The following is a 14,938-nucleotide window of genomic DNA, read 5'->3' as shown; positions in this document are numbered from 1 at the left end:
TGACTTGAATCATTAATGATTTAAATTTTTTTTCAGTACAAATGAAATATAGTTCAACTATATAGGAAAAATCTGGAAGTTTGTCCTGTAGGTAACTATTTAAATAGCACTGTAAAATAACTGGCTAGATATTTCACATATGCAAATTGCTCTTCCCACTCTATAGTGGGACTGATTTTTTTAAAATTAATTTTTATTGGAGTATAGTTGATTTACAATGTTGTGTTAGTTCCTGCTGTATAGCAAAGTGAATCAGTTATACGTATACATATATCCACTGATTTTTAGATTCTTTTCCCATATAGGTCATTATAGAGTATTGAGTAGAGTTCCCTGTGCTATATAGTAGGTTCTTATTAGTTATCTATTTTATATATAGTAGTATGTATATGTCAATCCCAGTCTCCCAATTTATCCCTCCCTGTCTCCCTCCCCACTTGGTAACCATAAGTTTGTTTTCTACATCTATAACTCTCTTTCTGTTATGTAAATAAGTTCATTTGTACCATTTTTTTAGATTCCACATATAAGTGATATCATAGATATTTGTCTTTCTCCTTCTGACTTAACTTCACTCAGTATGACAATCTCTAGGTCCATCCATGTCACTGCAAATGGCATTATTTCATTCTTTTTTTATGGCTGAGTAATATTCACCACATCTTTATCCATTCATCTGTTGATGGAAAAAGCATTATTATTGTTATTTATTCCTTTTTTTAGAATCAATTGGCAGTGTAATTGAAGCTCTAAATAAAATAGATTCAGATGGAGGAGTTTCGGCAAATCATACCAGTAGTGTGACATCAACAGCTACATCAGGATTTGTAAGTGGAAGAGAAAGGCTAACGCTTTGCCTTCTCTGGAGACTTTTTTCTTTTCTTTCCTTTTCTTTTATGCAAAAAATACTTTTCCAAGCTATTAATTTATTGTTAAATAGGAAAGGTGAGTGACCATAAAACTTTATAGAACATGTACTGAATGTTTATAAAATTTGAATGAACATAAGGCTAAAATATTAAATGTAACTTTTACTTTCTCTTCTTCAGTGTAATAAACAAGTGTCTTTTTTGTTTTTTGGAGCATTTTTGAAAATCGTCCTTCAGTCACTTTCTAACTCTTTAGAAAAGGATATTTAACTTAGTGCCTCTTTTGAGTCATTTCTTTTAAGGAAAAGCATTGATAGATTATATTTTGGAAATATTTCAACATGGCTGCAAAGTAAAAAGTCTCCCATTGTGTCAGAAATTCTAGTAGAGCTGTGGTTATAGCTCTTGTGAAGTTTGCTGATTACCTATCTCCAGTACTTCTTTTTTTAAAAAAAAATTATAGTGCATAAATAATAAGAAATAAGTCATTTGACACATTCAGTTATGGTGTTTTGTGACTCAGGGGAGACATAGTGATGAAATAAACAATCTAATTGTAACCCTGAGAATATGATCAGTTTATAAATGTGATTTTACTTTAGAGTAGGGGTTGGCAAACTTTTTTGGTAAAGGGCCAGATGGTAAATATTTTAGGCTTTATGGACCACGTACTGTTTCTGACACATAATCTTCTTTTTCTTTTTTTAGACCACTCTTAAAAAAATGTAAAAACCATTTTTAATTCTCAGCTGTTGTTTGCTGACTCTTGCTTTAGAATGAAAGTGATCAAAAATTGGACATGATTCTTTTATAACCTAACATATGCTTCACAAATTAGCTAGGCATGTCATCACTAAATAGAAAAATACAATATCCAGTTAGATAAAGGACAGTCCTAGGTAGGAGCTTACGGTAAAATCTAATTATAACCAAAACCATTATGAGGGAGTCTGATTTACAAGCATTAAGCAGTGTTTTGCTCATCTGTTTATACTGACTTTTATAAAATAGATCTCATAGAGCCATTCATTATCCCTGTTTATAATAATTTTTTTATTTTTTGTAATTTTGAGTAGCTAACAGTCACTGTATTAATAGGCTTTTCCATCATCAGAGACAGGAAAGTTGAAAATGAGATATACTATGTGTTAACAAGAAGTGGGCAAGAAAAAAGTACTTATTTGTAAATGAAGTCTTTTTCCATACAATTGATTTTATTAAAAAAATATAGTGAAACAATTATGATACCCTATCAGATTCACTAAAATGACATTCTATTCACAAAGCTAAGTATGTAGCAGTTAATAGTTTTGAAAAGTCAGAAATTTAAAGATTTGACAAGAATATCAGTGAAAAAATAATTTTCTACAATTGTTCCATAGGCTGGAGCTATTGGCCATAAATTTCCTCCATTTTCTTCTTCTTATACGGAACTGGACACTATTATGTATGCCCTTGGAGTGGGAGCATCAATCAAGGAGCCGAAAGATTTGAGGTTTATTTATGAAGGGAGTTCTGATTTCTCCTGTTTGCCTACCTTTGGAGTTATTCTAGCTCAGAAATCTATAATGGGTGGAGGATTAGCAGAGATTCCTGGGCTTTCAGTCAACTTGGCAAAGGTATGCATAATAAGAAACCTTCATTTTGCTCTTCTTCTCTTCCTTTAAATATGATTGGTAAATGTCACATACTGTGTGTGTGTGTGTGTGTGTGTGTGTGTGTGTGTGTGTGTGTGTGTGTGGTGTCTTAATACAATAGTTTATAGTGGTTGATTCAAGAATAAAGATTTAGCATGTCTTTTAATTTTTCTTAAAGAGAAAAAAAGGGTAGAGAGTTCGTTGAAAAGGCAAGCAAAAAGAAGGCAACAGTAATTATGTACAGTCCGTAACCCTGGCATAATGTTATTAATTCTCTCTCTGCCATTACATGCTATTTGACCAAGGGTTAATAACTTCTCTAAGCTTCAGTTTCCTTATCTATAAAATGGGTATGATAATCCTTACCTGACGATAGTGATGAAGGAGCAAGAGAGAAGAATATTTGAAACAGAGAGAACAGGTAGGTGTAAAGGGCCCCGAGGCAGGTGCATACTTACCTTGCTTTTGGTTGATACAGCTATAGAATGAGCAAGGGGGCAGCGGTAGGAGAAGAGGGCCTTGTAGTCATCATAAGAATTTCAACTCATACTCTGATTAACATGGGAGGCCATTTGTAGTGCTTTGAACTGAGGAGTGGTATGATCTGGCTGTGTTCACTCACAGGCTCAGTTTTGCTCCTCTGTGGAGAATAGATTTATGGGAGCCAAGCATGGAAGCAGGGAAACCAGTTTGGAGTTTATTATGGTAATTCCAGCACTAGTCTGGATATGCATGGAAAGAAAGAGGAGTCAAGGATGAAGGTTTTTGGTCAGGTTAACTGGGATGATATATATGCATATATACCCGTATATTCATAATTATGTACAATGTATTTAATATGTATAGTAGTTACATATGACATATTACTATGTATAATAAAATAGATATATACAATCACTTTAAGGTGGGGATGATCAGGAGTTGGTTTTGGACAGATCTGAGATGCCTGTTATACATTCAAGTGGAGATATAAAGTGGGCAGTTAAATGTGTGAGTTTAGAGTTTGCGGGGGAGGCCCTACTGGGATTTGTAGCATTTAAGTGAGATTTAAAGACATGAGACTGGGTGAAATCACCAATGTGTGAGAATGTAAGTAGAGAAAAAAAGCCTGAGTTTGGTGAGAGTTTGAAGAGATGAGAAGGAGTTAGCAAGAGAGACTGGGAAGGAGTGGCCAGTGAGGTATGAGGCGTATCAGGAGAATGTGGTATTTGAGAAGCAAAGTGAATAAATTGTTCCAAGAAGGAGCAAACAATTGTGAGAAGCCTTTGGGGTTATTTTATTTCTTGAAGTAAGGGTCAGGCCATGAGTCCAGTTGATAACTGTTGAATCGTAGACTTTTGAACTGATTTCTGTGATTTTGACTGATTGGAGAACCCATTTACTGGAGGATCGATTAGCTCATTGCTGCTCTGAATCTATGAGAATCTACGGTTATTTTATTAAAGTATTCGATGAAGTAGGGAAGGACGCAAGAAATAGATGCCAGGCAGTTTGTTGTTTTAGTCACTCTCCCATGGTATTTGTTGCATACAGTTCTTCTGTTTGGGTAATGTCAGTACAAACAATTAAAGTAAATGTTTCAGGATTCTTCCTCAGAGTTGGAAGGAGTTGGAAATCATGAATAGTGTTCAAAATCTGTCCCTAGGAATGATAGCCGTCTTGGGATTTGAATCCCAGTCTTCCTAACCTTGAGCTTCCAGGTCATATGATAGTGAGGCAGTCCTTCATTTGTCCTCCCATCACTACCCTCCCTTCTGGGTTCTGAGGAAGACTGGGAATTAAACTGTCCCATAGCAGTTGAGTGTGGTCATTCGGATATATGGGTCAGGTTTTGTTTTTACTGTCCTATAGTATTCCTACATATATTTTTATATTCTTGCTTTGATACATTGAGGTTAAGTGGCTATGAAGTTGCACAGAGTCTTTAGTATTTACTCTTACACTAAGAAAATGTTGACATTGCTTTTACTTGAATGTGGTTGTAAGATTTATATTAATGTTTTGGTTGTGTCATTTGTATGTGGCAGGTGTGACCTGAAATTACTTTTCTAGTACTGACCTATTTGTTCATTTTTATTCAGTAGATATTTACTGGATACCTGCTATGTTCCAGGCACAGTGATGAACACTGGAAATACGCCTAGTTTAGTGTCTCCATTAGCAAATAATCCACAGTTATCAGTCAACAAAAATTTATGAATGTCAAGAAAGAACACAAATGTATCTCTTCTATTCTAGAGAGCTGACAGTCTTTAGATTGGGGTACTGATTATTTCTGAATCATATAATTAAGAAGTGGGAGCCAAATTGAGACAGATAATTTGGGGGAAGTAGTCACATGAACGTGTGGACAGTGAAATGCCACTTGTGATTAGCGGTATCCACAGAAGAAGCTGTGGAAGAAGAAAGTCTACTAATAAAATTTTGCTTACCCTAATGCAGGTTCTTCATGGGGAACAGTACCTGGAGTTATATAAACCACTTCCCAGAGCAGGTGAGTTCTTGATCGTTTTATTTTCTGACTAACCTTCCAAACTGTGTCAATGTGTTAAACTGGCATAGAGCAACCTAAATAAACTAAGTTATTTATGTGCATGTCAGGCGTTAGAGTAGATTGATGTTAACTAGTACCTATTTTGGTTCCCTTAAACTTTGTCCTATTTGAATAGTCTTATTTAAGAAATAACTTCAAAATACTAAACATCTGGTCAGCAATTGAAAGGAGCATTTTCTGTCTGTGTCCTAAACTTAGTGATTGTGTATAATCAGTTATGATTCCCATGAATATGATTCTTCATTCTTTTCTCAGGTATTTGTGTTGGTACTGATTTTCATAAAGCAAACAATGTTTAAAGATACAATGTCTTGTAATTAACTTTTTTCTATTTTCTTTTAGAGTAAGTAAAACCAAGGCTGTCTTAATAATCAATTTATTTTTCTCAATAATATCTTACTTGTTCAGTAAATCTTCTCATTATTTTTTCACTTTACTTCGATATATTTATGTTGCTACTCTGATGTCAGAATATTAATTATATACTGACCATGTAAGGTGGTAAAATAAAAAAAAGTCTTTTTCATTTCACATTATATAATGGTAGAGGTCAGCAAATAACTAGAATTGTACTTTAATTTTTTTTGAGATTTTAATTAAAAAAAATTCGTATTGCTTAATGCTGAATAGTTCTGTTTCAGTGTTAGTGTTACTTGTTTCTGGTTGTTTTTGTAGTTCTTCCCTGTTTTTTTCTTCTTCTTTTAGTTTTTTCCTTTGTGGTTTCACGCTTTTCTTTTGCTTATGTTCCTTTCTCTTTTGTTTTTGGGTATCTGTTGTAGATTTTTGATTTGTGGTTACCATGGGGCTCATAGATGTTGATCTATGACTCTATTTATTTGTTTTAAACCAGGTAGTCCCTTAAGTTCAAACACATTTTAAAAGCTCTATATTTTTTTACTCGCTTCCCCCATCTGTGTTTTTGATGTCATATTTACATCTTCGTGTTTATCCCTTTACTGATTATTGTAGTTATACTTGATTTCACAATTTTTTGTTTTTTAATCTTTGTACTAGCTTATTTAAGTGGTTGAGCCTCAGCCTTCCCTATATATTTGCCTTTACTAATGGGATTTTTCCTTTTCTATAGATACTTAATTCTTGTTATAGCTTTTTCTTTTCCAGTTAGAGAAGACCCTTTAACATTTGTTTTAGGGTTGGTTTAGTATTGATGCTTATCCAAGAAGTTCTTTATCTCCCCTTCAGTTCTGAAGGATAATCTTGCTGGATAGAGTATCCTAAGTTGTAGGGTTTTCCCTTTCAGCACTTTAAATATACCATGCCACTCCCTTCTGGCCTGCAAAGTTTCTGCAGAACAATCAGCTGATAGCCTTATGGGCATTCCCTTGTATATGCTCTTTGTTTTTCTTTTGCTGCCTCTAGAATTCTCTCTTTTCAGTTTTGCCATTTTTGTTATGCTATGTCTTGGTGCGGGTCTGTTTGGATTCATCTTGTTTGGGACCCTCTGTGTTTCCTGTACCTGGATATCTGTTTTCTTCTTCAGACTTGGGAAATTTTCAGCCATAATTTCATTAAATATATTTTGACCCCCTTTTCCCTTTCTTCTCCTTCTGGAACCCCTATAATGGAATGTTGGTATGCATGATGTTACCCCAAAGATCCCTTAAAATGTTCTCATCTTTTTTCTTTTTGCTGTTCTGATTGGGTGATTTCCATTTTCTATATTCCAGATCACTTATGTGTTCTTCTGTATCACCTAGTGTGCTGTTAATTCCTTTTAGTGTGTTTTTCTTTTCAATTGTTGTATTCTTCAGTTCTGATTGGTTCTTTTTAGAATCTTCTAGTTCCTTGTTAAAACTCTCACTGTATTCAGCTATTCTTTTCCCTAATTCAGTTAGCATTCTTATTACTAATGCTTTGAATTCTTTATCTGGTAAATTGTTTATTTCTATTTCATTAGTTGTTTTTTTCAGGAGTTTTCTCTTGCTCTTTCAGTGGAAACAGATTCCTCTGTCTTTTCATTTTGCTTATCTATTGAAATTTGGTGAAATAGTTACCTATGGTGGTCTTGAAGGGGTGTTCTTTTGTGGGCGTGTCCCTGTACAGTCTGCGTGTTCCCAGTGGCATTGATGGGAGAGCTGGATTTGATGTGAGCACAATTTATGTCTTTTCTCAAGGTGTGCTGGCAGCTGTCATCTTGGTAGGGGGTGGGGCTGGAGATGGAGGAGTAGGGCCAAGCTAGATGTTAGGTAGAGCTTCCCCTCTGCTTAGTGGCTGTTACCCCACTATTTGGTGCAGGGGCAGGTCCCAAGTTGCTGGAGCAGAAGCCCTGAGGGTCGGGTCTGAGCTGGCTAAGTTTCCTTTAAGTGTATGCTTCCCCCCCTCCCAGCGCTGGCACCCTTACCCTAGAGGGGCGCAGTGGTGGAGCGAGAGGGGCTGGGGTGGGTAGTCAGTGAGGGTCGGAGCATGGATTTTGTTTGGCATGGCCACCATCAGAGATCTGGAGCCCCAGTGCAGTCACCAGTAATGGCTGCCCCCTCGCCACTCAGTTGCCACTTAGGGTTTGAACCTTCTCAGGGTCTCATGGCTGAGCCTTTTCCTCAATCACGGCAGCCCAGAGAGTGAAGCTGCAACACGAGGCAAATGGTGCTGGCGTGTTCTCTCAGCTCAGGCTGGGGACCAGGGCAGTTGTAGGCAACCAGTCAGCTACCCAAGTGGTTTCAGTCTGCCCTCTCTGCCCTGCCTCAGGAGCACATAAGTGTTCACATGCTCCCGGAGTCCAGGCTTCCCACAGCCCTCCTGTTAATCCCACTGGCCCTCCAGCCAGCCAAGGGGACTCGTGTTCCCTCTGTTGGACACCAGGGCTGGGGTGCCCAATATGTGGCTTGAAGTGCTCACTCCCCAGGAAAGGTCTCTTCATGTGTAATCTCCTTTTTCCTCTGAGTCCCCTCTCAGGGGCACAGGTCCTGACCCGCTCGCTTTTCTTCCCTTTCTACCCAGTTACCTGTGGGTCTTTCTTACAGTCTTGGTTGTACAGGTCTTTCTGGTAGTCTCCACTTAATTTTCAGGGAGAATTTTTCCACGTGTAGATGTATTTTTGATGTGTTTGTCAGGGGGGAGGTGAGTTCCGTGTTCTCCTGCTCCACCATCTCAGTTTGAGTCTTCCGTTTAGTGTTACAGCCTAAGTTTTCACGCAGCCCTTTTTTATCTGAGGCAGTGTGCAGTGTGTGGTCAGGTGAAGAAGTTTGGCTTTTATTTTAAAGACAATAGATAACCACTGAAGGACTGAAAGGAGAGAATTATATGATCAAACGTGGATTTTAGAAAGCATCAACTCTGGCTCATGTTTGTAATGCTTGGATTCTAAGGGAATGAGATAGAGAGAAGGAGATTTTGTAAGAGACTGTTGTAATAATCTAGGTTAGAGACCGTGGTTGATTGAATAGGATTGTGGGCATGAGGATGGATATAAGTGGAGAAATTATAGCGATATGTAGGGAGTGGGCTTGGTGTTTCATTGGATGTGGAGTTGATCATCTGAAGAGATCATCAGCAATTTGACAATTATTTATTGATTACTTCCTAACTTCTAGGCTTTCTGCTAGGGTTGTGAATAAATGGAGAATGGAAGCAAATCTGGACTCCGCCCTCATGGAGCATATAACCTAGTTGGTGGGGAGGGCAGCCAATAATCAAAAAGCCACACAAATAAATGTACACTTGCAACTATATGTGCTAAACATTACAGATGAAACATATATGATACCGTTAGAACTTAAAATAGAAGGATTTGGCATAATCAGGTTGGTAATCAGGTTGACTTTGGGAAAAAATAACTTCAGACATAATAGGAGAGCAGGTTTTAAAGTTGGTCAGAGTGGACATGCAGGTACCTCGTTAGAAGTCTGTTGTGGTAGTTCAAATGAAATGATGGTAGCTTAGGCTAAGGTGGTGGTGGAGAGATGGAGAGAAGTGGGAGAAGCAGAGAGAGATTTAGGAGGTGAAAGTGACAGCAATCTAGTTATCCTTAGCGTTTCTTTTACCATCTTTCACACCCAGGCAGGTACCAAATTCTTTGATTCTGTCCCTTCAATACATTTAGAATCCTATTTCTGTCCACCTCACTTCGACCACTGTCATCTCTCACTTTCTAAGTGTTCTCTCTGCCTCCATTCTTGCTCCCTTCAGGTCTGCTCTTCTCACTGTAGCCAGAATATTATTTCCAAAATGCAAGTGTATTTGTCACTTCTCTATTAAAAACCCCAGATGGCTGTTCATAGACTTCAGGATGAAATCAGAAACTTATCATATAATCTAGCTTCTCCCAGTCTCTGCATACTCAAGTCTTGCCACATACTTAGACACTATTTTATGAGGCACGGGTCATGCTGAAGTTTCTGGCTTGGCAGTTGGGTGGATAGTACCATTCATTCGTATAGGGAACAAAAGAGAAAAACAGCTTGGAGAAAAAGATTATGAGTTCACTCCCAAACAATTGTTAATCCATCAAGATTTAACATTACCAGTTAAATAATGGAACAGTCCCTAAAAGAACAGAGTAGTTAGAAAGAAACACTGTCTAATTGAAGCCCGTAGAGTAGAGATTTGAGAAGGAATGGGGTAGATGGTGTTGGCTGTATGCTTAACAAGTGTTCATTGAATGATTGAAAATTGTTACTTTTTACAACCTAATTTATCAGAATTATTGATGTTTCAAATTTGGTGATTCAGGTATTCTGATTGCTTTTAATGTTTATGATTCAACATTATATTGAAAATTATTCTAAATCATGATTTTTTAGTTTTGCTGAACTTACAGTGGAAGTTATGTTAATTTCTCTCATGTCCTCATATAACTTACGGTCTTTAAAACAGTCTCCTTATTTATTTATTTACTATTTATTTATTATTTTACTTCCCATTTTAGGAAAAGTAAAATGTGAAGCAGTTGTTGCTGATGTCCTGGATAAAGGATCCGGTTTAATAATTCTTACGGATGGTAACTCATTTCTAGTTCTTATAATAATATTGTTAGATTCATAGACTTTGTATGTAATACAATACTTTATCACAGAAGTTGATGAATAAGTTTCTATTTATCTTCCAATTGTAAGAAAGCAAGATTAGTGTTCTAAAAATTCACAAGCTTTTTTAGAAAATAAGGGAGGAGGGGGTGGTCCAGAGAGTGGGACATTTCAGGGGATTTGTAACAACATAACCAAAGCACAGAGGTGAGAAATGTGGCTGGTATAGCAAGCATAGAGGAGAATTATGCTTCCTAGATTATGTTTTTGGCAGGAATGAATACATAGACTGCCCTCAGTTGATAATTAGGCTATGTTGTAGATACTCTTTTCTATGTTAGCTCTTTGGAACTTGGAACATATTTGACCCCTGAATCATTCTTATAAATTGTAGTTAGGTTCTTAACCTTGCACATTCAAACCTGTTGAACTTATAATGTGGTTTAAACACCATAGCCACATTTTATTTGCAGTGGAAAAAAAGATTATAGTAGTTTAATGAATGTTGAAATACTAGTATTTAAACATAAGCTAAAGATACATTGCTTAGAATTTATTTGTTTTAAAGTTTAAGAACAATAGAAATAGATAAGCATTATAAAAAATTTTGGAAATAGAAGTGGAAAGTTTAATATTGTCTGGTATTTGGAATATAGGCTTTATCATTTTTGTTCTAAATATACAGGAGGTTATACTGAATATGTTGTTTTGGAACTTGCCTTGTTTTTACTTAATAATATATTGAGAACATTTTTAATGCTCTTAAATATTTTTCTACTACATTGTTTTTGTTAACTCATAGTTTACAAAGTAAACTATGTATTTCATCATAGACACGTAGAACATGTGTCTGTTCTCTCTCTTTCCCTCTTCCTCCTTATCCCTCTTCTTTCTTTTTTAAGATTTTTGTATTTTCTAACCATTTCAAATATTGGCTAACATTTGGCTGCAACTCACCCAGTTTTCTTTTAGTCTTCTCACCATTCTACCAAATGTCTACCACAAAAAAGTTCTGCAGTAACCTTAGCTTTAATTTTTACTCTTCTTTCTTGATCTACTCCATTTATTTAGCTATAGCTTAGTAATGGATAATAATGTATTAGAATTTGTAGATAAAATATAGATGGAATTAGATATCCAATTTTCTGTGTAATAAGGATAAAAGTCTTATTTTAAATACAAATCACCATGACTTCCATTATTTTTTGTTATAATTATAGTTTTCCTTATTATACAATTCAAAATCATATTCCTAGTTTTATAGTGCTGGTGATTTAGGTGATGCTCAAACTGTCACCAGGAAAGTAGTCAGTAGAAAGAGGGACAGCTGTCTTTCATTCATTACTTGCTCACTTATTCACTAACTTGCTCAATCACATCGTTTGTTCATTGATTTACTAATTAATTTAATACCTATTTATTAGGTGCCTTTTCTGTCCCAGTTACGGTTCTAATTGCTGGGAATATGATGGTGAGCAAAAAAGCCATGATCCTGCCCTCCTGAAGCTTATACCTTCATTCTCACTTATTTCTTCTTTTACATTCCAGGCTCTATTGAGGACTTCAGCAGAATGTTTGAAAATTTGGGAGTGTGGTTATCTGTATTTTATTTTAATTTTTAAATTTTATTGAATTTTAGTGGATTTACAATGTTGTGTTAAATTCTGCTGTACAGCAAAGTGATTTAGTTATACATATATACATTCTTTTTCATATTCTTTTCCATTATGGCTTATCACAGGATATTGAATATAGTTCCATGTGCAATACAGTAGGACCTTGTTGTTTATCCATCCTATATATAATAGTTTCCATCTGCTAATCCGAAACTCCCAATCCATCCCTCCACCACCTTCCTTTCCCCTAGGCAACCACAAGTCTGTTCTCTATATCTCTGAGTCTATTCCTGTTTTGTAGATATGTTCATTTGTGTCATATTTTAGATTCCACATATAAGTGATATATGGTATTTTTCTCTTTCTGACTTCTCTTGGTATGATAATCTCTAGGTGCATCCGTGTTGCTGCAAATGGCATTATTTCAGTCTTTTTTATGGCTGAGTAATATTCCAGTGTGTGTGTGTGTGTGTGTGTGTGTGTGTGTGTGTGTGTGTGTGTGTATCACATCTTCTTTATCCATCTGTTGATGGACTTTTAGGTTGTTTCCATGTCTTGGCTATTGTAAATAGTGTTGCTATGAACATAGGGGTGCATGCATCTTTTTGAATTATAGTTTTGTCTGGATATATGCCTAGGAGCGGGATTGCTGGATCATATGGCAATTCTATTTTTAGTTTTTTGAGGAACCTCCATAGTGGCTGTACCGATTTACATTCCTACCAACAGTGTAGGAGAGTTCCCTTTTCTCCACACCCTCTCCAGCATTTGTTATTTGTAGACTTTTTAATGTTGGTCATTCCGACCAGTATGAGGTGGTACCTCATTGTAGTTTTGATTTGCATTCCTCTAATAATTAGCGATGATGAGCATCTTTTCATGTGCGTTAGTCTGCATTTTATAGTGGAATTGTTTGAAAGGTTTGAGAAGGAGAGAATTGAAATACGAAAGGCAGTTGGGGAACTTTAAGAAGAGGTGAGATGAACTGCTGTTTCATAGTCAAGAAAGGATTTGTCAAGATCCTCTTCTCTCTGTCTTCCAGAGACTGGTAGTGAGTGATTAAAATAAGTGCTCTGTATCCCAAACCTGGGTGTCTTTAAATTGCAAAGCCTTTTAGTAATTGGATTTTGTTTCTGAAACTTTTCAAAGGATTGTTGATCATATATTGGGTAACTAGTTATGTCTTTTGGTAATAACCTCTTTTCTTTTTTTCTTTCATTTACTTTTCAGTCTACTCTTACTCTGGGGAGGAACTTATATGTTATAATCAGTTCTCCATCTTTGTTGTTGGCTCTGGAGGCTTTGGTGGAAAACGGATGTCAGACAAAGCTAAGGTAGGCTATGACTTCATAAGCGAGATACATGTGTCGTTAAGGATCCTTATCTGTATTTTGAACTTACCATATGTGTAATTTCATAGAGTAGGGCTTCAGTAGTCCACACTTCTTTGAATCAGAATGTGTTCCTTGGATTTGAAATGCTGTTTATATTTGTATATTTTAATATATAACATATGTTATATATAGAAAAGTCTGGCTGACGTAAGTGTAATGTAGCTGAGGTAACTATGGGAATATCTTTGCTTTCTTATGCAAACTTTGCCTGCATCCAAAACTCTTTAGAAAAACCTAACACATACAAGTGATCCTTGTATAAATGCAAATCATCATTCATTAAATGACTTGAGCATTTCTCTTGTATAAAACAATTCTAGTTACTCTTTAGTTCTCAAATTCTATCCAAAAACATATTTTTTTTCCTAAAAATATTTTGTAAATTGGATTTTACATCAATTTAACCTAGCTTTTACCTCTGCCCTCAGTTCCCAGAATAGGGCCGCACTGTCTTCCTAGGAGGACCAGCCCACTCATTTTTCCTATTACCTCCACACCAGCTCCCCAGCCCCAGCTTGTGTTGCAGAAGCTCAATTCCAGGTAAAAGTGGCTGAGAGTTACGGGGCTGTCTTCCTTCACCCCGCCCCTACTTGTAGGGTGGAGACTGTGTTCCACCGTGGCAGGCTGAGAACACGAGGGCCCTGATAACTCTTGCCCAGCCTGCTCATAGGGTTGTGGTCCCCTGCTACTAGAGGCAAGCTGAGAAGACCAGAAGCTCCTCCCTTGCCTAGGACTCTTCTTGTAAAGTGAGGATGTCACTTGGAGAGAAGTGGGCCACGATGCTTGCCCTCATGTCCGTTGCAGTGGTGCAGAGGTTTGGCCTGGGGGGCAAGGCAGGCTGTAATAATATAGAGAGCTCTGAAGCTCTTCCCATGGAAACTGACTCATTTTGGTACCAAGTATTTGGAAGCTCAAAAGTAAGGATGGTTTCAAAAACAGTGTTACTTTAGTGATAATCAAGAGGAGGCTGGTAGCTCCATGAAAGCAGTAAACTAAACTAGTCCAACTAGAAATTTGCTAGAGAGAACCATGGGAAGACAGCTAAGAAGAGTCATCATGGGATCATAACAAACCTCAAAGACTGGCCTCAAAGACTACACCTCCAAAAAGGCCTGACTTTAATTGGATCAGATTGTGGAACAATTTATGCCCCAGGGCACTGTTGAAAATAATAGAACAGTCATCTGTCAATTTGTGAAGCTGAACAGCTGGACAGACAGTTTAACAGAGAGATCAGGGAGAGATCTGCTAAAACCACTGTCATCCATCCCAGGCTGACTGTGATTGCCCAAGGCTGTACCCTCTGAGGAGCAACATCAGAGTCTGCACATTGTGGGGGAAATGTACTTAAGTAGTCTAGCCAAGTCACTAAACAAATAAACAAGTTAACAATAACAACAAGCCCTGGAAGGGGAAAGGGGTCTCAGTATCCAGAGTTGCTGCAATATGTTATCTAAAGTATCCAGTTATCAACAAAAATTAAAAGATCTGAAAGAAATAAAAGAGTATGACCCATATATACGAAAAAACAAAACAAAACAGGCAACAGAGATTGCTTTTGAGAAGACTTAATAGGAAAAGATTTCAAAGCATTTATTGTAAATATAGTCAAAGAACTAAAGGAAACCATGCTTAAAGAAGTAAAGTGTGTGAAGAAGTAAAGTATGATGACAATGTCTCATCAAATAGAGAAAAATTGGGGAATTCCTCAGTGGTCCAGTGGTTAGCACTCCGCACTTCCACTGCAGGGGGCACGGGTTCAGTCCCTGGTCGGGGAACTAAGATCCTGCAAGATGCGTGTTGTGGCTCAGAAAAAAAAAAAAGAGAGAAAGAAATCAATAAATAGAAATTATATAAAAAAAGAACCAAATAGAAGTAGTTCTGGA

General features: G+C 36.8%; 1 protein-coding gene across 1 annotated transcript in view; it reads left to right on the top strand.

Moving 5' to 3' along the window:
- Positions 1 to 14,938, top strand: part of HSD17B4 (hydroxysteroid 17-beta dehydrogenase 4) — a 91,768-nt gene that overhangs the window by 35,727 nt on the left and 41,103 nt on the right. Inside the window, exons 12-16 of the mRNA XM_060008972.1 lie at positions 724 to 827; positions 2,252 to 2,488; positions 4,949 to 5,000; positions 9,946 to 10,017; positions 12,889 to 12,992. Of these exons, the coding sequence (XP_059864955.1) occupies positions 724 to 827; positions 2,252 to 2,488; positions 4,949 to 5,000; positions 9,946 to 10,017; positions 12,889 to 12,992 (569 nt within the window). The remainder of the gene's footprint in view (positions 1 to 723; positions 828 to 2,251; positions 2,489 to 4,948; positions 5,001 to 9,945; positions 10,018 to 12,888; positions 12,993 to 14,938) is intronic.

Source organism: Delphinus delphis, chromosome 3, assembly GCF_949987515.2.
Source record: "Delphinus delphis chromosome 3, mDelDel1.2, whole genome shotgun sequence".
Lineage (NCBI taxonomy): Eukaryota > Metazoa > Chordata > Mammalia > Artiodactyla > Delphinidae > Delphinus > Delphinus delphis.
Note: the sequence above shows the minus strand (reverse complement) of the source record. Positions and strands in the feature narration are given on the sequence as shown.